General features: G+C 41.0%; 1 protein-coding gene across 3 annotated transcripts in view; it reads left to right on the top strand.

The window, feature by feature from the left end:
* SHISAL1 (shisa like 1) overlaps positions 1-24,077 on the top strand; it is a 122,926-nt gene that overhangs the window by 59,986 nt on the left and 38,863 nt on the right. For all 3 annotated transcript variants that reach the window (XM_077266609.1, XM_077266607.1, XM_077266608.1), the window contains exons 2-3: positions 4,761-4,860; positions 15,961-16,174. In XM_077266609.1, coding sequence (XP_077122724.1) covers positions 4,794-4,860; positions 15,961-16,174 — 281 coding nt within the window. In that variant the 5' untranslated portion in view covers positions 4,761-4,793. The remainder of the gene's footprint in view (positions 1-4,760; positions 4,861-15,960; positions 16,175-24,077) is intronic.

Genomic DNA, 24,077 nt, shown 5'->3' with positions numbered 1-24,077 from the left:
CTTATTTGAGATGTTTTGTTTCTGCTGATCAGGATGACTGGGTGACTTTTTTACCATTGGCCGAGTTTGCCCTTAATAATCGGGCTAGTTCTGCTACTTTGGTTTCGCCTTTTTTTTGTAATTCTGGCTTTCATCCTCGTTTTTCCTCGGGTCAGGTGGAGCCGTCTGACTGTCCTGGGGTGGATTCTGTGGTGGATAGGTTGCAGCAGATTTGGAACCATGTGGTGGACAATTTGAAGTTGTCACAGGAGAAGGCTCAGCGCTTTGCCAACCGCCGTCGCGGTGTGGGTCCCGGACTTCGTGTTGGGGATTTGGTATGGCTGTCTTCTCGGTATGTTCCTATGAAGGTCTCCTCTCCTAAGTTCAAGCCTCGCTTCATCAGTCCTTATAAGATTTTGGAAATCCTTAACCCTGTGTCATTTCGTTTGGACCTCCCAGCGTCGTTTGCCATTCATAATGTGTTCCATAGGACTTTGTTGCGGAAGTATGTGGTGCCTGTGGTTCCTTCTGTTGAGCCCCCTGCTCCGGTGCTGGTTGAGGGCGAATTGGAGTACGTGGTGGAGAAGATCTTGGATTCTCGTATTTCTAGACGGAGGCTTCAGTATTTGGTTAAGTGGAAGGGCTATGGTCAGGAGGATAATTCCTGGGTTGTCGCCTCTGATGTTCATGCGGCCGATTTGGTTCATGCCTTCCATGTTGCTCATCCTGATTGCCCTGGGGGTTTTGATGAGGGTTCGGTGACCCCTCCTCAAGGGGGGGGTACTGTTGTGAACTCTGTTTTTGGGCTCCCTCTTGTGGTCACAAGTGGTACTGTGTGAGTGCTATCTTTGGGCTCCCTCTGGTGGCTCTTTTTGTCATTCTGCAGGTCTGTGGCTGGGATCAGCTGTCTCGTTATCTGCTGGTTGGTTTCCTATTTAGCTCACCTGGACTTTCAGTTGTTGCCTGCTGTCAATGTATTCAGTGCTATTTTGATCTCTCCTGACTACCTTCGTTATCAGTCTCTTCAAGAGAAGCTAAGTTTCTGTTTGTTCATTTTTTGATCATCAGTGTTCAATATGTTTCTTGGTTTATTATCTGTCCTTGTCCAGCTTGCTAATATGTGATTTCCTCGCTTGCTGGTAGCTCTAGGGGGCTGAGTTTCTCCCCTCACACCGTTAGTTGGTGTGGGGGTTCTTGAATTCTCAGCGTGGATATTTTGTATAGGGTTTTCTACTGACCGCACAGTTTCCTATCTGTCTTCTGCTATCTAGTATTAGTGACTATACTGTGACATCACTGTGTGCATTATCCCTGTACTGTGACATCACTGTGTGCATTATCCCTGTACCGTGACATCACTGTGAGCATTATCTCTGTACTGTGACATCACTGAGCTTTATCCCTGTACTGTGACATCATTATGTGCTTGTGCATTAAGAAGACCAAAACAATGGAAGATTTTTCTTAACTTCTGAGTCCCATTCTAAGTCATGGTTACATGATACTGGTTATATATCACATAAAATTATCCACTGGAAGAAGCACAGAAAACATTGCATTATATAATTGTAAGCAGAGATCTTGAAAACCATGACAAATTGAAAGTATATAGGCAAAACTGTATAACTTCACAATAAGTAACATGCAGTGACCTGATAGGAAATATCCCTTTAAATTGTGAAATTTCGGTGACTTCAGTGATGTTGACTGCAGGATTTGGCAAAGCTCGCACCTCGTGGAGCAGCAGACGTTACCCTGGTTCACACCTAACACCCACCTTAATATTTACATATTTATTCCGGGTTTTGAAGACATCACTGTGGTTTATTCGGAAAGTCAGATTTACTATTAAAAAAAAGAACAAATGTTGGTTGTGGGAGATAATTTGTTCTGTGACTACACACCGTGACCCAGATAAACGTCCTACAAAGAAAAAACTCTCAGGCGTGAAATAACAAATTTAAGCTAAAATATCAAGATTGGGCAAGATGGAGGGAGGGGAATATAAATCAATGTCTCCAACTTTTGGTAGATTTATTTTAAGTTCTCTTAAAAAGTATTCCTATTTTTCATACTGAGACTAAGTGATGGCATCGGGATCTCCCATCCCATCGAAAAGACTCAAGAAGTAAAACCACAGGAACATAATGCACTTTTTTTCCTTTTTCACTTTATTATACCCAAATTAATAAAAACATTTTTTGCATGCCCACTCCAGACCCACACAATTGTCAAAAGCAGGGGCCCCTGGCCCATCTTCTCCCTGGTAAGGTTGCCATTAGCTGAATGCATGGAGAGGTGACACTTGATATAGATGGTTATCCCAGAGTTATCCCAAAGCAGTAGGTCAAACAGGCTTTTTCTATGAAAGGGTGTAAGAAAGTAGGACCAACAGGCTTTTTTCATGAGTGTTTGGAAGAAAGTAGGACTCACAGGCTTTCTTTTTGAATGTTTGAAAGAAAGTAGGACTCACATGCTTCCTTTATGAATGATGGAAAAAAGTAGGACTCAAAGGTTTTCTCTATGATGGGTGGAAGGAAGTAAGACTCACAGGTTTTCTCTATTAGGGGTGGAAGGGAATAGGACTCACATGCTTTCTTTGTGAATACGTGAAAGGAAATAGGACTCACGGGCTTTTTCTCTGAAAGGATGTAAGGAAGTAGACCAACAGGATTTTTCACGAGTGTTTGGAAGAAATTAGCACTCACAGGCTTTCTTAATGAGAGGTGGAAGGAAGTTGGACTTATAGGCTTTCTTTATGAGAGGTGGAAAAAAGTAAGACTCACAGGCTTTCTCTATGATGGATGGAAGAAAGTCAAACTCATATGCTTTCTTTATGAGGGGTGGAAGAAAGTAGGACTTGCATGCTTTCTTTTTGAATGTTTAAAAGGAAGTAGGACTCTTATGCTTCCTTTATGAATGGTGGAAGGAAGTAGAACTCACAGGTTTTCTCTATGAGGGGTGGAAGAAAGTAGGACTCACCGGTTTCCTCTATGAGGGGTGGAAGGGAATAGGACTCACAGTCTTTCTTTACGAATAGTTGAAAGGAAGTAGGACTCACAGGCTTTCTCTATGATGGGTGGAAGAAAATCAAACTCATATTCTTTCTTTATCACAGGTGGAAGGAAGTATGACTCACAGGTTTTCTTTATGATTGGGTGGACTGAAGTAGGACTCACAGACTTTTTCTATTATTGAGTGGAATGAAATAGGACTCGTGGGCTTTTTTCTGATTAGGTGGAAAGACGTATGAGTCACAGTCTTTTTCTATGTTTGGGTGAAAGAAAGCAGGACTAGTAGTCTTTCTCTATGATTATTTGTAAGGATATAGGACTCATGGGCTCCCTCTATGATTAGCGGAAGGAAGTAGGACTCACAGGCTTTCTTTATTAATGGCTGGAAGGAAATAGGACTCACAGGCTCTCTCTATTATTGGGTGGAAGGAAGTAGAGTAGGACTCACAAGCTTTCTTTATGATCGGGTGGACTTTAGTAGGACTCACAGACTGTCTCTATAATTGAGTGGAAGGAAGTAGGACTCACAGGGTTTTTTATGATTAGAGGGAAGGAAATAGGACTCACATGCTTTCTCTATGTATGGGTGGAAGGAAGCTGGGTTTCTCTATGAGTAAATGGAAAATAAGGACTCTCATGCCTTTATTATGACTAAGTAAGGAAATCAGGATTTACAAGCTTTCTCGACTGGACAGAGAAGGCAGGATAATCATGTTTTTTTCTATAAGTGGCCACGGGAATAAGGACTCACAGGTTTTCTCCATGAGTTGGCTGTTCAAGCAGGACTCACAGCTTTCTGTATAAGTTTCTGGCAGCAATAAAACAGCTCTTTAGATTAAAATAGTCAACTCTTAGAAAACAAGATGTCCCATAGACCAATATGTCCTCCTCTACTTTTTGTTGCCCTCACTTTGGATAGACAAAGTCACGTTAGATTACCCACACAACTCGGATAGCATTCAGACAAAAACTAATCAATTTATTTCCCAACTGAGAAAAATTGAACAAAAAACTTCGAAAAATACCAAGTCTGATAAGTTCTCCAAGACACTTCCAGTACTGCATATCTTTTCAATCTGAAATCTAGGTGGTCTGATGGTAGACGCGGTCATCGTCTGGGTTTTTTTGCATCTAAATCTGTAGACACTAACCTCTCTTGGTAATAAACACAGCCCGACGGTGCCTTCAGATTGTTTTGCAATCTGCAATCAAAGGGAATTTTCTGGATATAACCAGTGTTACTAAACAGTGACTCATTCTGTTGTATAACTCACAGATTTTGGAAATGAAAGACAAGTCTCGGGCTCGTTGCCCAGCACCATATCTGGGGGTATAATGTGAACTTCTCCAGTTATCGGAATTCTTATCGACAGCCAATATTTGGTACTGGTCGAATACAGGGTCACAGCTATAGGGGATACAGAAATATCAGGGCTATGGTGCATGTTCAAATGTTTGCTCCACTTTTCATGAGCATTAGACCCTTATTTGCAAACATGGGAGTCCTGCATGGGTTTGAGTTTGGACCACCAAGGCTGTGGTCTTTCTCTCTGAGATGCCAAAGTTTTCTGCCTCTATAGTAAGCAGATCCTTGTCTTAGCTTGTACATTGACTGTCCATCACCAAATGTTACCATTTGACCCAAGGTCTACCCAAAAAGTCATCCAGTCTTTGAGTTCCATGGTGGAATGCAGTCAACGCTATTGATGGCCAACACGTGGAGCTTCCTCCATATTGACTGATTTTATATCTCTTCTTTCGTTCCAGGTGATTCTCTAGTGGACAGATGAGAGCAAAAGGATGACTAGCTGGGCTCACCGCTTTCTCAATGGTCTCATCTTATTTCTCTTAGTAATGTCTTCAAAAGGTAAGTCCAAAATCGTAGTTGCTTACCTCATGCTGCTCCAGCGCCCCCTCTTTGCTGCTCCTAGATGGTGTTTGTTGACATGGCCTCAGCTTTGATATCACAATGTCAATGAGTCAATGAGCTTAGCGGTGCGGCATGACCACTACGTCAAGTCATTGGTTGCGGCAGTCACATGCTAAAGTTGAGACAACACTTGTGCAGCCATTTCATCAAAGAGTTGTGCAAAAGTTTGCATCAGCCTAGTTCAGCAGACACTTCGTGGTCACCAGTGGTCTAACTTGAAGCTCGTGGGCCCTAGTGCAAAATCTCCTACAAGGCCCCCAGGTATCACAGATTTTTAATAGTAATGGTCTTTTCATGTGGGCCAAAAGGAGCCTTCTGGGCCACCCTAGGCTCCATGGCCTAAGTGCCAAGTTACTCCTCTGCTTGGACCTTGTTGCCTATGTGGGCAAATACCTTTTATTTTACGGCCCTACCGATGTAAGGATTATGCCTATAACTTGCTGGTCATAAGGGTCCAACCACTGGGATATTCTCTGATCCCATGAACGAGGTTCTTCGTTCCTGCCTTGAATGGACCGGAGATGAGCATGCTTGTCCTCTACTCTATTCGTTGTCAATGGAACATCCGAAAAAGCGGTGTGCTAAGCATGTACACCTCCACTTAATTCATGATGAGGCTGAAGATCCATGTTCTCGGAGTTCCAAGGCCTTGATCTCACACTCTCTGTAGATGGGGGGTAACTTGCTTTTTTAGGAAATAAAAAATGAAGCTATCCTTGCATCATCGTGTTAGTCTCTTATCTAGAAGGTCTTTGCTTCTCCTTCAGAAAACAATGAGAACTTTTTGTATTGTACTTTTTAAGTTCGGAGATGTTTTTGATGAGCTGCCCAGACACTTGGAAAACTCCGAGGCCATAAACTATTTTCGCGAGTCCCAACTCATCAAAATGTCTAAATTGCGACGTCTGGATTTGCTGAATAAAACATTGGAAGTTAATGCAGGATGAAGTCATGTTGTATCGCATCCATCATAAGAGATTTCGAGGAGAAAGTGAGACGAGAGAGAGGTGACCTCACATCCGAAATAGCATCGTACTGTCTTAGACTTTCCAAGAAAAGCAAGCCGATGCGGGACGTATGTAGGTTACTGTCTCATCGAGTCACATCTTACTCCGTTCTCTTGTGTGAGCCATTTAATTGTCTGGATCATAATTACAATAAAATATCATTTCCTTTTTCTCACTGCAAGAATTAATTCAGGCAACGCCGTCTGCTAGATTTCATGTATTTCCCATTTGGATAATGCTGGCGTAAAATAGATGAAAAAAGGAGACGTGTCAAGAAAATTGCTAGAAACAAAGCAAGTTGGTTCTCACGGAGCGCTGGAGATGATGTTCCTCTCTCTGAAAAAAGAGAACGTATAACAACTCTTACACCATCAGATTATTTTGAAACAGAAATTTCCGGTCATGGTGCCGCTTTCTTTCTAAAAACAGGTCGAAAGGCTCCATGTTCTTAATATCTATTCTTTATTACTGGTAGTCGGACATAAATATAACATATGCATATAAAAACATATATATATACACACTGCACACATATACACATATGCACATTACACACGTATACACATTACACACATATGTATATTACACACATACACATTGCACACATATATTATACACACATATACACATTACCCAAATACACATTGCACACATACACATTACACATATATACACAAGTCACACATATGTACATTACACAACGTATACACATTACAAACATAACACATTGCACACATATACACATTACACACATACACATTACACACATATACACATTACACACACATACACATTGCACACATATACACATTACACACATATACACATTGCACACATATACACATTACACACATATACACATTGCACACATATACACAACTCACACATATACACATTGCACACATATACACATTACACACATACACATTGCACACATATACACATTACACACATAACACATTACACACATACACATTGCACACATATACACATTGCACACATATACACATTGCACATATACACATTGGAAACATACACATTGCACACATATACACATTACACACATACACATTGCACACATATACACAACTCACACATATACACATTACACACATACACATTACCCACATATACACATTACACACATATACACATTGCACACATATACACATTGCACACATATACACATTACACACATATACACATTGCACACATATACACAACTCACACATATACACATTACACACATATACATTACACACATATACACATTGCACACATATACACATTACACACATATACACATTACACATACACATTGCACACATATACACATTGCACACATATACACATTACACATGTATACACATTACACATGTATACACATTGCACACATATACACATTACACACATATACACATTACACATGTATACACATTACACAAGTATGCACATTGCACACATATATACACATTACACACATATACACATTACACACATATACACATTACACATACACATTGCACACATATACACATTGCACACATATACACATTACACACATATACACATTTCACACGTATACACATTACACACGTATGCACATTGCACACATATATACACATTACACACATATACACATTACACACATATACACATTACACATACACATTGCACACATATACACATTGCACACATATACACATTAAGGTACCTTTACACAGTGCAATTTTGATCGCTACGACGGCACGATTCGTGACGTTGCAGCGTCGTATGATTATCGCTCCAGCGTCGTATACTGCGGTCACACGTTGCAATACACTGCGCTGGAGCGATAATTTCATGACGTATTTGCGATGTAGAAGCCGTTGGTTACTGTGCGCACATCGTATACAACCTGTGTCACACGATGCAATCATGCCGCCACAGCGGGACACTAGACGACGAAAGAAAGTTTCAAACGATCTGCTACGACGTACGATTCTCAGCGGGGATCCGGATCGCAGTAGCATGTCAGACACTACGATATCGTAAATGCATCGCTGGAACGTCACGAATCGTGCCGTCGTAGCGATCAAAATTGCACTGTGTAAAGGTACCCTAACACACATATACACATTACACACGTATACACATTACACATGTATACACATTGCACACATATACACATTACACACATATACACATTACACATACACATTGCACACATATACACATTGCACACATATACACATTACACACATATACACATTGCACACATATACACATTACACATGTATACACATTGCACACATATACACATTACACACATATACACATTGCACACATATACACATTACACATGTATACACATTGCACACATATACACATTACACACATATACACATTGCACACATATACACATTACACACATATACACATTGCACACATATACACATTACACACATATACACATTGCACACATATACACATTACACACATATACACATTGCACACATATACACATTACACACATATACACATTACACACATATACACATTACACACGTATGCACATTGCACACATATATACACATTACACACATATACACATTACACATACACATTGCACACATATACACATTACACATATACACATTACACACATATACACATTACACACATATACACATTACACATGTATACACATTGCACACGTATACACATTACACACATATACACATTACACATATACACATTGCACACATATACACATTACACACATATGTACATTGTGCATATACACATTACACACATATACACATTACACACATATACACATTACACATACACATTGCACACATATACACATTGCACACATATACACATTACACATATACACATTGGAAACATACACATTGCACACATATACACATTACACACATACACATTGCACACATATACACAACTCACACATATACACATTACACACATACACATTACCCACATATACACATTGCACACATATACACAACTCACACATATACACATTGCACACATATACACATTACACACATACACATTACACACATATACACATTACACACATATACACATTGCACACATATACACATTACACACACATACACATTACACACATATACACATTACACACATATACACATTGCACACATATACACATTACACACACATACACATTACACACATATACACATTACACACATACACATTACCCACATATACACATTGCACACATATACACAACTCACACATATACACATTGCACACATATACACATTACACACATACACATTACACACATATACACATTGCACACATATACACATTGCACACATATACACATTACACACATATGTACATTGTGCATATACACATTACACACATATACACATTACACATACACATTGCACACATATACACATTGCACACATATACACATTACACACATATACACATTACACATGTATACACATTGCACACGTATACACATTACACACATATACACATTACACATATACACATTGCACACATATACACATTGCACACATATACACATTACACACATATACACATTGCACACATATACACATTACACACATATACACATTGCACACATATACACATTACACACATATACACATTGCACACATATACACATTACACACATATACACATTGCACACATATACACATTACACACATATACACATTGCACACATATACACATTGCACACATATACACATTGCACACATATACACATTGCACACATATACACATTACACACATATACACATTACACACATATACATAATGGTGAGATCTCCTAAACACCAGGAAGAGTTGACAAGTATTCTTGTCAGTTTCACAAACCTTCAGTAGAACAGTGCTCCCACCTACATATTCTATGCCCAGATAATACGATGCTGCCCTAGACTCTGGAGCAAAATAAGAAGTTTATGGGTGTGGCATGTTTGAAAGGGGGCGTGTTTATGCAAATAAAGGTACCAAATCTCTCAATTGATAAAAGTTGGCATGTATGAGTATCATTCTAATTTTTTTTGTAGCTAACTGAATTTTTAGCCAAAAGACTGATCTTCCTTAAAGCATAACCCACTTATAGCTTTCTCAAAGAAGATGATAGCATTAGGAGTTATCTGTCAGCCCGGATCCCCCACTGATTAGAAAGAATGGGTCTGCACTGCTTCTAACAGTGTCACGCTTCTTTGGCTTACACCCTGGAGGTTTCCATTTCTCAAACATTATTTTCACGCCTGCTGTGTGCTGCCATTTCTATAGCATACTATGTATTTTTCTTGTATTTTGGGCAATTTATAGTCAAGGTTGACCATAGGGTGGCCATACACCTTAGCTATCTAAGGTGTAAGGCCACCTTGAGGCCAACTTTGTAAGTACTTGTTCCAAATTACAGGAGCATTTGACTGACAGTTTTGAGGGAGGTCAGGATAAATAATGTAACTGTTATCTAAGGTGTATGGACACCTTAAGGCCAGCCTTGACTGTAACTAGTCCAAAATACAAGAGCATTTGGCTGACAATTATGGGGTAGGTTATTAGAAATAATGTAACTGTTATCTAAGGTGTATGGACACTTTAAGTCCAACCTTGACTGTAACTAGTCCAAAATACAAGATCATATGGCTGACAGTTATGGGGAGGCCAGGAGAAATAATATAACTTATCTATGGTGTATGGACACCTTAAGGCCAACCTTGAGTGTAACTGGTCTGAAATACAAGAGCATTTGGCTGACAGTTATGGGGGAGGTCAGGATAAATAATGTAACTGTTATCTAATGTGTATGGACACCTTAAGGCCAACCATGACTGTAACTGGTCCAAAGTACAAGAGCATTTGGCTCACAGTTATGGGGGAGGTCAGGATAAATAATGTAACTGTTATCTAAGGTGTATGGACACCTTAAGGCCAACCTTGACTGTAACTGGTCTAAAATACAAGACCATTTGGCTGACAGTTATGGGGGAGGTCAGGATAAATAATGTAACTGTTATCTAAGGTGTATGGACACCTTAAGGCCAACCTTGACTGTAACTGGTCTAAAATACAAGACCATTTGGCTGACAGTTATGGGGGAGGTCAGGATAAATAATGTAACTGTTATCTAAGGTGTATGGCCATCTTAGGGCCAACCTTGACTGTAAGTGGTCCAAAGTACAAAGCATTTTTCTGACAGTTATAGTATTTCTCCTCACCTCCCCAATACACATACACACTCGCTTGCTCTAACACACGTGACCTCAATGAAAAATGGGGAGTAAATCACTGCTAGACACTTATGGTGGCAGTTTATCTTCTGGGAGAAGAAAAGGATCAGGCATGTTGAAATTCCATATGCCCTATCCTTCTTCCCTAATCATTTGTTGGAGGAGAGTTAACATTTCCCAACAATACACCTAAATTGGCAGCCATTCCGACCAAAGTTGAGTTTTAGTTGCATATTGGGGTCTTTAGTAAATCCGTTGTCCCTGCTGGCGAGGCGCTACTGGTGGCCTGACCCTTACAATTACGACAAATCTTATTTTTTATAGTATAGCAGTACTATTTTAGCATGATATAACACCATGATTAGGTTATTTTATGTATGCATGGTGGTATTTGCTTTGGTACTACTACTGCGACACTCTACAGAATACGATGATGGCACTGTATGGCATCATTATTTATCCAAATGTGTAGAAGTACTTTTGGGTCACTATGTTGGCACCATTCTGTATGTCAGCCATGATTAGGCGCTGTAGTATAGTTATTTGTACACTGTACAAACAATTACTACGGGGGCATGTTAACCATTCTTACCGTATTTATCCATCCAGAATTGATCCATATTTTTCTCCAAAGTTTCACTTCCATTAATTTAATCCTTTATTTTTTACAATTTGTTGTAGATTCTTTTTTTTTTTCTCTCTCTCTCTCTGTTAGATTTTAAGATAACTATTTACCCACAATTCTCCCAGGCTGCATACTTAAGACGTTAATGTCAAGTTTAATGGCTGTGAAAAGCTTTTTCAATGTAAAGGTTAATCCTCTAAGGCAAAAAGGACTGTTTTTCACGGGAGGTACTCGACTAGGTTTACTTTAGAAAATGACATCCTATCATTATATTGTCATGGATGCCCCTGCTATGTGGAAAGACAAGCTAAAGGTTACACAATAGACGACGGTAATGTAGGCTTCAAACTCGATTAGTGCGCACGCTGATAGGAAGAGTAAATACCAGATTTAGGCGGGCTGATCATTTCCGCTTTTAAAGGATACGAGCTCCTTTGGAAGAATTATTTTAGTTATACTGTATTATATATTTTTGCAATTGGGTTTCATTGTAAATTTTGAACCGTTTGGTTTCTACAGCCTCTATGTATCATGATACATAGCATAGAAGTCTGTAACTTAACTCCAATCGCTTGGACTTTAATGTGTTCATGAAAGCATACAAGAGTTCAGGAGAACAGAGATAAGAGTTCCAAATTCCACAACCCTTCCAGCTCCATGTCAGTGTTAACACATTCTACAGCCTGCTATGTACTGCGATACATTTTACATAGAGGCTGTAGAAGCTAAGCAGTCCAATATTTTTTAGTAAAACCCTTATGAAAAAATGCTTTTTAGCCAAAGATCCTTTCATTTAAAGAGTAATTAAACTAAGTATCTTTTATCTATTCTTGAGTGCCCTTTTGATTTCCAACATATCGGTGGGGGGTCTTAGTCCTGTGACCACCAATGATCAATGAAAATAAATCCTGAGATGTTGCGCAGCTCAGATGACAGGAGCACACAGCGAAAAGTCTGAGTACACACACAGAGTGGGGTATGGATTCAGTAGAAGGCTAAAGCTACGAAGCTGCGTACCTCTCCGGGGATGGGGTTGAGCGATCAATGGTGGTTTTAGGAAACCTAAGTTTTAGTTTCTCTTTAAAGGGATAGACCGGTCTTGGGGGTCAAGTCTGCAGTCACTTTATGTGACTGCAGACTTGTGAATACTCACGGTGTGCACAATGCACACTGTCAGGATTCTCAGGTGCCGATACCAGGAGCGGGCAAACATGTGAGCACAAATATGCCACATTCCAACTAGACTTGTCCAGATTTGCTCAATTCACTTGTATTGAGTGAAGCTTCACACGTCTAGTCGGCATGTGACCACATGTACGCAAATCGCATAATTGCAGTCATGTGCCAGCTAGCCCCTTCCACTGACATCGGAGAATCCAGACAGCACACACACTGCGCACTGTGAGGATTCACAAGTCTGCAGTCATACAGAACCGCAAAGCCAGACAACCCCTTTATTTAAAAAAAGAAAACATCCCCAAAGGTGTTTATTTCTTTTTATACCAGAATAATGACCTTAAAGGGACTCTTTACATTTGGAAATTATATATAAAGTACATGACACAAATCTCACAATTAATTTTGGTGTATTGCTGGTTGGATAAGTCATACTAACTTTCCAATGGAAAATTGATCATCTACATTCTGTCCAATGTGTATGTGTATGACCACCTTAAAGGGATATTCCCATCTCAGACATTTATAGCATATTCACAAGATATACCGTGAACATCTGATTAGATGTCAGTGGAGAGGTGTGACACACGTCTATCATACATTTATACCAGAAATGTCTTTGATTTGCGCTACACAATTTTGTAATTATTTAAAGGGGTATTCCAAAGATGGTCATTATATCATATTGGTTGACTCTCTTGAAGTAAGATTCTAAGCTGCAAAAAAAGTTAACATTGGATTACTGGTCTCCAAACTGGTGGGGGATCTAGGTAGCTTGACAGTTCCTCAGAAATTACCTTGTGGGACTATCTATGAAAAAAGGGATCTTACACGGAGTTACAAAGAAGAACCATCGTTTTGGGAGGAATGCTACAGAGACCATGGAGTCCTTAACTGGTCAACATGATCTTCCGGTTCCAGCCAATCTGTTGGGTTCATATGGAGTTTTCACCAAACTATTTTTCAGTCTTTCACATATGTGTCGGATTAGACTTTCCTGCCACTTTACAGTCAGTGACCGAGATGTTACTGAAAAGTTCCCTTCATGTGACCGCATCAAACATCAGAAGATAGGATGTGGGAACTAAAGATTGACTTTCGACCAGATATCTAACCTGGATTCACGCCAATCCTCTAAATACATGCCGGCCGGCTGTGTGCGGCCACCGGAACTTCTGCATCCACTTTTTTTTTCTAAATTTAAATAGAACTGGATTTTTAACCAATTGATGGTCATGGGGGGCACAACTATTTCCATAAATTAGTATCATGATGGTCATGGGGGCACAACTATATCCATAAATTAGGATCATGATGGTCATGGGGCACAACTATTTCCATAAATTAGGATCATGATGGTCATGGGGCCACAACTATTTCCATAAATTTGTATCATGATGGTCATGGGGCACAACTATTTCCATAAATTAGGATCATGATGGTCATGGGGCCACAACTATTTCCATAAATTTGTATCATGATGGTCATGGGGTCACAACTATTTCCATAAATTTGTATTATGATGGTCATGGGGTCACAACTATTTCCATAAATTAGTATCATGATGGTCATGGGGGCACAACTATATCCATAAATTATATCATGATGGTGATGGGGGCACAACTATATCCATAAATTAGGATCATGATGGTCATGGGGGCACAACTATATCCATAAATTATATCATAATGGTCATCGGGAGCACAACTATATCCATAATTTGGGATCATGATGGTCATGGGGGCACAACTATATCCATAATTTGGGATCATGATGGTCATGGGGGCACAACTATATCCATAAATTAGTATCATGATGGTGATGGGGGCACAACTATATCCATAAATTAGTATCATGATGGTGATGGGGGCACAACTATATCCATAAATTAGTATCATGATGGTCATGGGGGACACAACTATATCCATAAATTAGTATCATGATGGTCATGGGGGCACAACTATATCCATAAATTATATCATGATGGTGATGGGGGCACAACTATATCCATAAATTAGTATCATGATGGTCATGGGGGCACAACTATATCCATAAATTAGGATCATGATGGTCATGGGGGCACAACTATATCCATAAATTATATCATGATGGTGATGGGGGCACAACTATATCCATAAATTAGTATCATGATGGTCATGGGGGACACAACTATAAAATAAAATTTTGATGACAAGTTTATGAATAATTATGAAGTCAATTTTTTGGGCTCACCTTCATTCTAATAGAATATATTTTTCTAGACTGCAATGAATGTTACTTTCTGCGCAATATATTACTTCCTACCACTAGGTGGAGACATAGAGCACTGTACAACACTTTTCTGAATGAGAGCGCACCATGTGGTCCGGAGTAGTACTGCAAGCAAAATGTTAATATGGTTTTCTTCTAGCACAGCACCAACAATATTAATTGTGATAGCTTTTAGTTTATTTAGTATTTACTGTGGTTCATGTGTTATTCTCTCACTAGATGGCACCTTGAATTATTAGACGCTGGTCACAGTAGTCCCCTCACTTCGATTCTTAACATAGCCCATTCTGAATCAGTTTTTCGAATAGATATCGACGGAAACTTTTGAACTAGTAAATGGATTTGTGATGTTTTCATGGTGGTTCTGGTATTTTTGACAGAAGGGATTGATCTGCAGACTATGCTATCAAACATAAAAGAAAACGAGAAAGTGTTAAAGTGATAGCACTGTATATTCCATCAAGCTACGTCTACTTCTTTTGACAGCGCACCCTGTGGTTTGGCATGGTATTACAATTGAAATTTTTTTTTTTTTTAATTTATAGTATATAATATTTACCATAAATTATATGTATAATTTATGTTGTATATTGTGTAGTGTACATTTTTTTTTTAAAAAATCATGGTATTCTTGTAAATATGATGGCACTGTATACTACATACAGATACCTAACCATCCTTTTGTATCCCGCAGCCTCTTCTGCCCACTTCAGAGTTTGCGAGCCGTACACAGATCACAAAGGACGATATCATTTTGGATTCCACTGTCCGCGCCTTTCAGACAACAAGTCATACATCTTGTGCTGTCACCACAACAACACCGTCTTCAAGTACTGCTGTAATGAGACAGAATTCCAGAACGTCATGCAGATGAATCTCACGTTGGGTTCTGATGGCTATATGCATAAGTAAGTGACATCGGCAATCTCAAAAAATATATTTTTTTATGCAATTGACCTTTTCTAGGCAAATGCTCCCATTGAAGGCAGACTAAACAACTGGTATCTCATTTCCTGTGTTTTGTCTGATTTTCCTCCTAGATATATTTATAGTTATCTCTTATAGTTATGGGACGAATCAGTTCCATTAGATTGAAATTTCTTGATGAATGCAGTACAAAAATCCACCACTAGTTGTCCCTTATATTCATCTACTCATGGATTTATGGACAGCACACCATGTGGTTAGGCGTGGTACTGCAAGCAAAACATTCCTATTTATTAGGACTTTCTGTAACTGATGGCTTATCCCTTAGATACAAGGCATCAACCTAGAACCATCACTGATTAGAAAAACGATACCTTAAAAACGACTTGCCATTTTCCATAAATATGTATTTTTTTTAACATTGTGTAAATTCCACTGTTTTCCTGAATCCAGCGATGTTTTTCTCTTGTTCCTGCGCCTCTCCGTTCCTGAGATATGGCCTCTTCTAACCTGCATGCAAATCTAGTCAAGTAGGCGTGGTCCTCATGTTTTCTCTGTATGAATTTTCTTTATGACCCCACCCAGTTGGCTAAAAAGAAACAAATCATAAACAAGTAAAAAGGGGCCGTATCTCAGGAACGGAGAGTGGCAGGAACACATGAAAAACATCGCCGGATTCGGGAGAACAGTGGCGTTTACACAACGTTAAAAACAAGACATATTTACAGAAAATGGCAAGTCTTTTTATACATATTTATGGCCTTTTTAACTATGGTACCTGACAAAGCCATGTCTATGTGTACAACTGACTTCAGGTGATAGGGGTTATCTAGAATTAGAATAATACGCATTCTTTGCGGGAGAGTGGAGTTAGTAAAGTCGTGCAGCGATCCGGGATGGGAGAAAACCGGGTCCAGAATATTCCCGTCCTCATGCGTAGGAGAATGAGTAAACTGTGAGAGGTTGAATGAAGAAGTTAGAGAGGGAAGATGAGAGGCAGATTGGGAGAGGGGATCATTGATGGGGATGTTAAAGTCTCCCATGATGAGGGTTGGGATGTCACAGGATAGAAAGTGAGTAAGCCATGTGGCAAAGTGGTCTAGAAACAGGCGGGAGGAGCCGGGAGGGCGATTATTCTTTCTATAACAGCGCCACACTTATGTGAAGGTTGTGTCTGGTACTGCAGCTCAGCTCCAATAAAGTGAATGAGGCGGAATTGCAGTACCACTTACAACTTGTAGGTGGTAAGAAATCAGCCATGTTTTTTTCTAATTCTAGTCAGGCCATTCAAGAACGTTTAGGTATTGGGTTCAAGGGTTAAATTAATAAGATTCTGGATGATCAAATATTCTGAGTTATCAGTCATAGAAAATTGCATAATGTAGACTATCCGTCTTCCAAAAAACAGGGTTTTCCTCGGCTCTAAGGCTCTAGAAATACGGCAAAAGACTGTATAAAAGGGGAGTGAAAGTAAGATGAAAAGGTTACGGATCAAACGGCTCCTTTCGTCCATTGTTCTGCCTGACAATCCTCCTGACAGACAGTTTCACCGGCTTCTTCATATGCAAATGAACTAAAAAAAAAAAAAAAATCATACCGCCTGAACGTGCACAAGCTGATTTCCATTTCAATTCTGGAATCCAATTAATACCATCTATAAATAAATCTATAATCCATCCATTAGGCCATTGCCATGGTAACTATGTGAATCCTAAATAAAAAAAAATAAAAAAAGGCGGAATCATAAGACGGGGATCCGAGCTCGCTGTTTGCTATGATTCCACTTTCATCTCCCCGCCTGCAGAAAATAACCCTTTACTGCTCAAATCCAGTCTCGGCTTCTACCGAGCGCTGGAAAGTTTTTAGGAAATTTTGCATCAGTATAGCTGATAAAAAAAAATAATATTATATTTTATTTTATAAAAAAGTTTTTATTTTTTTTATTCTTTATTTTTCTGACCTATTACCATTTTTAGCATATGTGCCATTAATTTATAAAGCTCCACGCCCCACCCTGGGTCAGACCCCAAAAGTAAAAATGTAACCTTAGAACTGAACACGTGAAAAAAAATATGGACCATACCCATGAAAAAAACTAATAAAACCAGTCTAGACCCCTTTAATTATCTATGCTTGTTCCAGCTGCCCACACTGACATCCTACCTAAGTAGGAGGTTGTTTGCAACAGCATCGGGGTGAAAGAACTGTCTCCACTTTTTTTCTGGAGCCTGATCAATTTCCCTGCAGCACTTCCGCAGGGGAAATGAAGAATTACACAAAAATGAGTATGTTTGGTCCTCCAGAGACACTATCGGTAGCTGTTTTGCACTCAGAGAATCCTGACCTTGGTACATCAGAATTCCCTAATAGGAATCCCAAAAAATGGGTTTTGTAGACCCCTTAAAAAGATATCAAGCATGTTTGGGGGCATTTTTTTTACTTATATGCATGTATTTTTGGCTAAAAGTATTTTTTGCAATTGGGTCTCATTAAAAATTTAGCACCGTTGCGATTTTACAGTCTCTTTTGTTTCCTGACACATTTGCTGGCTTCAGAATGAGCTAACCAGAAATCTGTCAGTGATCTTGTTCTGACAGAGAGTTTGTAACTCTTTTTATCTGTTTTCTGCTAGGCTGACTTATGATTAACTAGTTCAGCTCAACTTTCACGTGGTCATAAATGGACTGAAAAAGAGGGATAAAAAAAATAATATTTAGCCCAAAATACATGCATTTAAGGAGAAAAAAAAATGAACCCAAAGTTGTCCTAGATCAAAAATTCACTTTTGCAAAGATCACAACATAGTTCCCTCGACAATTAAAAAATGGATAGAAATGGATGAACATGGAATCATAAAAGTGAATGGAATGGAGATAAGTGTCCCCTCCTTTTCTCCTGTTTTGAGACAAAGGGGCTCCTGTGCCGCCGTCAGCTGAGAAACTCTCTTGTATGATAGACAGATGTTATTTACAAGGAGCAGATGGGAGGCCACAGGCTGGGAGATTAATAAATTGCTGAAGATTGTATTCATTGAGAATGGCTGCTTGTTTAAGCTCTAGATGTAATTGGCGGTTTTCAAATTCAATGTGACCGTAACCGACATAATAAATGACTCCATCAAGATCTCAATGCTGGATGTAAAGCGACAATATTACAGTGATTATTAACACAACTGGCGGCAACAGGGTATAGGAAATTAGCTTCATTTGTAGCCATCACATAAAAAAAACAAGAAATCTAAATTCTACGAGAGTCAAGAATTCGAAAAGAGCAGATCCACCTCTAGAATTAACAGATCTTCATTATGCCTTCATGTCTGCGTGGGGAAAGGAAGAGAGAACACCCAAAATATTCCAAATTTGTGGCTCGTTGTTGGATTGTATTACGGAGATCCAGAGATGATCTTAAGGGACCACCATGGGGTAAACGTATACCCCCTACAGAGCGGTTTTCGAAATAGGCTTCTGGAGTTCCCTTTGCAGGTGCAAATCTGTGCCTACCTTCTAGCGCTTGTGTGTTGTGGTCCTCCCCTGCTGTGCTTACGGGATAGTCCCCACAACTGTTGTGTCTGTTTCTCGTGTTCCCTCACAACTCGATTATGATGTTCTTCTTCGTCCCCCAGATGCTATGGCTAGGACGCACCCGTATGACGGGTAGGCTCGGAGTTCTTCCGGGACCCTAGAGTTGCCCCTCTCCAAATGTTGCCCCCTATGTCTTCTTAGGTGATTTGGGTGAGACAGCCCGCCTATAACTGACTGTCCTGCCGTAGGTTTGAAGTATTGCTTGGAGCCTAATACTTCCTCGGCGTTCCGGCCACCGGCTACGCGCCTCAGTAGGATGTTGCCTCATCTCACAGCACGACTCCTACTGGTGTTTCTCCTTGTTGCGTTGATCTCGTTTCTCACTCAGCACTATAAACCTCGCTTCTTGTCCTTTCTTGGGGTACCGCCGCAATGTCGTGCAGGCGCGGTCCCGTAACGTTCTTTCTGTTCGCTAGGCCTCTGTCAGGATCCCACCCCTGACAGGGACCCCCCTGAGTCTCTCCCCGCAACACCCTCTGCCACAGGATGTTGCCTGTTCGATTCCCAGTCAGCTTCTCTCTAACTTCCTATCCAACCCCCAGTTTTACCAGACTGTGAGGAGTGGTGTTATGACCCCAATGGCAGAGGGTCTCAGAGGTTATTACCAAGTCTGCACACACAAAAAACCAGCTCATAGGGCAGTGGTAACTAGGCTAACCGTATACCTGATCCTAGCACAACAAATAGCAGTAGCCGGGGAACGTACCTACGTTGGTTCTAGATGTCTCGCGCCAGCCGGAGAACTAACTAACCCTAGAAGGGAAACAATAGACCTTTCTTGCCTCCAGAGAAAAGACCCCAAAAGTTGGATACAAGCCCCCAACAAATAATAACGGTGAGGTAAGAAGAAAAGACAAACGTAAGAATGAACTAGGTTTTTGCAAAGAGAGGCCCACTGACTAATAGCAGAATATAGGAAGATGACTTATACGGTCAGCAAAAACACTATCAAAATTTCCACGCTGAATATTCAAGAACCCCCGAACCGTCTAACGGCACAGGGGGGGAATATCAGCCCCCTAGAGCTTCCAGCAATATCAGGAATCACATTTAGTACAAGCTGGACAAAAATAAGAGCAATGCAAATAACCAAAAAATAAGGAAGCAGGACTTAGCTTATTTTGCAAAGAACCAGGACCAGCAGACAGGAGCAAACAGAAAGGAACTGATTACAACGATGCCAGGCACCAGACTGAGAATCCAGGGAGTTTAAATAGCAACACCCCTGGACTAACGAACCAGGTGGGTACCAAGCTGGGGAAAGAAAATCAAAGTGTCATGTCGCTAGTGACCACAAGAGGGAGCCAAAAAGTTTAATTCACAACAGTACCCCCCCCTTAAGGAGGGGTCACTGAACCCTCACCAAGACCACCAGGGCGATCAGGATGAGCAGCGTGAAAGGCACGAACCAAATCGGCCGCATGAACATCAGAGGCGACCACCCAGGAATTATCCTCCTGACCATAGCCCTTCCACTTGACCAGATACTGAAGCCTCCGTCTGGAGAGACGAGAATCCAAGATCTTCTCCACCACATACTCCAACTCGCCCTCAACCAACACCGGAGCAGGAGGCTCAACAGAAGGAACCACTGGCACAACGTACCGCCGCAACAAAGACCTATGGAACACGTTGTGAATGGCAAACGACACCGGAAGATCCAAGCGAAAGGACACTGGATTAAGGATTTCCAAAATCTTATAAGGACCGATGAAGCGAGGCTTAAATTTAGGAGAGGAGACCTTCATAGGAACAAACCGAGAAGACAGCCACACCAAATCCCCAACGCGAAGTCGGGGACCCACACCGCGGCGTCGGTTGGCAAAACGCTGAGCCTTCTCCTGTGACAACTTTAAGTTGTCCACCACATGATTCCAAATCCGCTGCAACCTATCCACCACAGAATCTACCCCAGGACAGTCAGAGGGCTCAACATGTCCCGAGGAAAAACGAGGATGAAAACCAGAGTTGCAGAAAAATGGCAAAACCAAAGTAGCGGAACTAGCCCGATTATTAAGGGCAAACTCAGCCAATGGCAAGAAGGTCACCCAATCATCCTGATCTGCAGAAACAAAACACCTCAAATAAGCCTCTAGAGTCTGATTTGTTCGCTCAGTTTGGCCATTAGTCTGAGGATGAAAGGCAGATGAAAACGACAAATCAATGCCCATCTTAGCACAAAAGGATCGCCAGAACCTGGAAACAAACTGGGATCCTCTGTCAGACACGATATTCTCAGGAATGCCGTGCAAACGAACCACATTCTGAAAGAATAAAGGAACCAGATCGGAAGAGGAAGGCAGCTTAGGCAAGGACACCAAATGGACCATCTTGGAAAAACGATCACATACCGCCCAGATGACAGACATGCCCTGAGACACTGATCTGAAGATCTGAAATGAAATCCATGGAAATGTGTGTCCAAGGCCTCTTCGGGACAGGCAAGGGCAAGAGCAACCCGCTGGCACGAGAACAGCAAGGCTTAGCTCGAGCACAAGTCCCACAGGACTGCACAAACGACCGCACATCCCGTGACAAGGAAGGCCACCAAAAGGACCTAGCCACCAAATCTCTGGTGCCAAAAATCTCCGGATGCCCTGCCAACACCGAGGAATGAACCTCGGAAATGACTCTGCTGGTCCATTTATCAGGAACAAACAGTCTGTCAGGTGGACAAGAGTCAGGTCTACCAGCCTGAAATCTCTGCAACACACGTCGCAAATCCGGAGAAATGGCCGACAAGATAACTCCCTCTTTAAGAATACCAGCTGGCTCTGAGACTCCAGGAGAGTCAGGCACAAAGCTCCTAGAAAGAGCATCAGCCTTCACATTCTTTGAACCCGGTAGGTACGAGACCACAAAGTCAAAACGGGAGAAAAACAATGACCAACGGGCCTGTCTAGGATTCAGGCGTTTAGCAGACTCGAGATACATCAGATTTTTGTGATCAGTCAAGACCACCACACGATGCTTAGCACCCTCGAGCCAATGACGCCACTCCTCAAATGCCCACTTCATGGCCAACAACTCCCGATTGCCAACATCATAGTTCCGCTCAGCAGGCGAAAACTTCCTAGAAAAAAAAGCACATGGTCTCATTATAGAGCAACCAGGGTCTCTCTGCGACAAAACGGCCCTTGCACCGATCTCAGAAGCATCCACTTCAACCTGGAAGGGAAGTGAGACATCAGGCTGACACAAAACAGGCGCCGAAGTAAACCGGCGCTTCAGCTCTTGGAAAGCTTCCACGGCTGCAGGAGCCCAGATAGCAACATCAGAACCTTTCTTGGTCATATCCGTCAAAGGTTTAACAACGCTAGAAAAGTTAGCGATAAAACGACGGTAGAAGTTAGCAAAACCCAAGAAGTTCTGAAGACTCTTAACTGACGTGGGTTGAGTCCAATCATGAATAGCTCGGACCTTGACTGGGTCCATCTCCACCGCAGAAGGGGAGAAAATAAAACCCAAAAAGGGAACCTTCTGCACTCCAAAGAGACACTTTGAGCCCTTGACAAACAAAGCATTCTCACGCAAAACCTGAAACACCATCCTGACCTGCTTTGCATGGGAGTCCCAATCATCAGAAAAAAACAGAATATCATCCAGATAAACGATCATAAATTTATCCAGGTACTTCCGGAAAATATCATGCATAAAGGACTGAAACACTGAAGGGACATTAGAGAGCCCAAAAGGCATCACCAAGTACTCAAAATGACCTTTGGGCGTATTAAATGCAGTTTTCCATTCATCTCCCTGCTTAATGCGCACAAGGTTGTACGCACCACGAAGATCTATCTTGGTGAACCACTTGGCACCCTTAATCCGGGCAAACAAGTCCGACAACAAAGGCAAAGGATACTGAAATTTAACAGTGATTTTATTCAGAAGCCGATAGTCTATACAAGGTCTCAAAGATCCGTCCTTCTTGGCCACAAAAAAGAATCCCGCACCAAGAGGGGAAGAGGATGGACGAATATGCCCCTTCTCCAGAGACTCCTTGATATACGAACGCATTGCGGTATGCTCAGGTACAGACAGATTAAATAATCTTCCCTTAGGAAATTTACTACCCGGAATCAAATCTATAGCGCAGTCACAGTCCCTATGAGGAGGAAGAGCACTGGACCTGGACTCGCTGAATACATCCTGATAATCAGACAAATACTCAGGAACTTCCGAAGGAGTAGAGGAAGCAATAGACACCGGCGGGGAATCAGCATGAATTCCCTGACAGCCCCAACTTGACACAGACATTGCCTTCCAATCCAAAACTGGATTATGGGTCTGTAACCATGGCAGA

The sequence above is a fragment of the Ranitomeya variabilis genome, chromosome 5 (assembly GCF_051348905.1).
Source record: "Ranitomeya variabilis isolate aRanVar5 chromosome 5, aRanVar5.hap1, whole genome shotgun sequence".
Classification (NCBI taxonomy): Eukaryota; Metazoa; Chordata; class Amphibia; order Anura; family Dendrobatidae; genus Ranitomeya; species Ranitomeya variabilis.
Note: the sequence above shows the minus strand (reverse complement) of the source record. Positions and strands in the feature narration are given on the sequence as shown.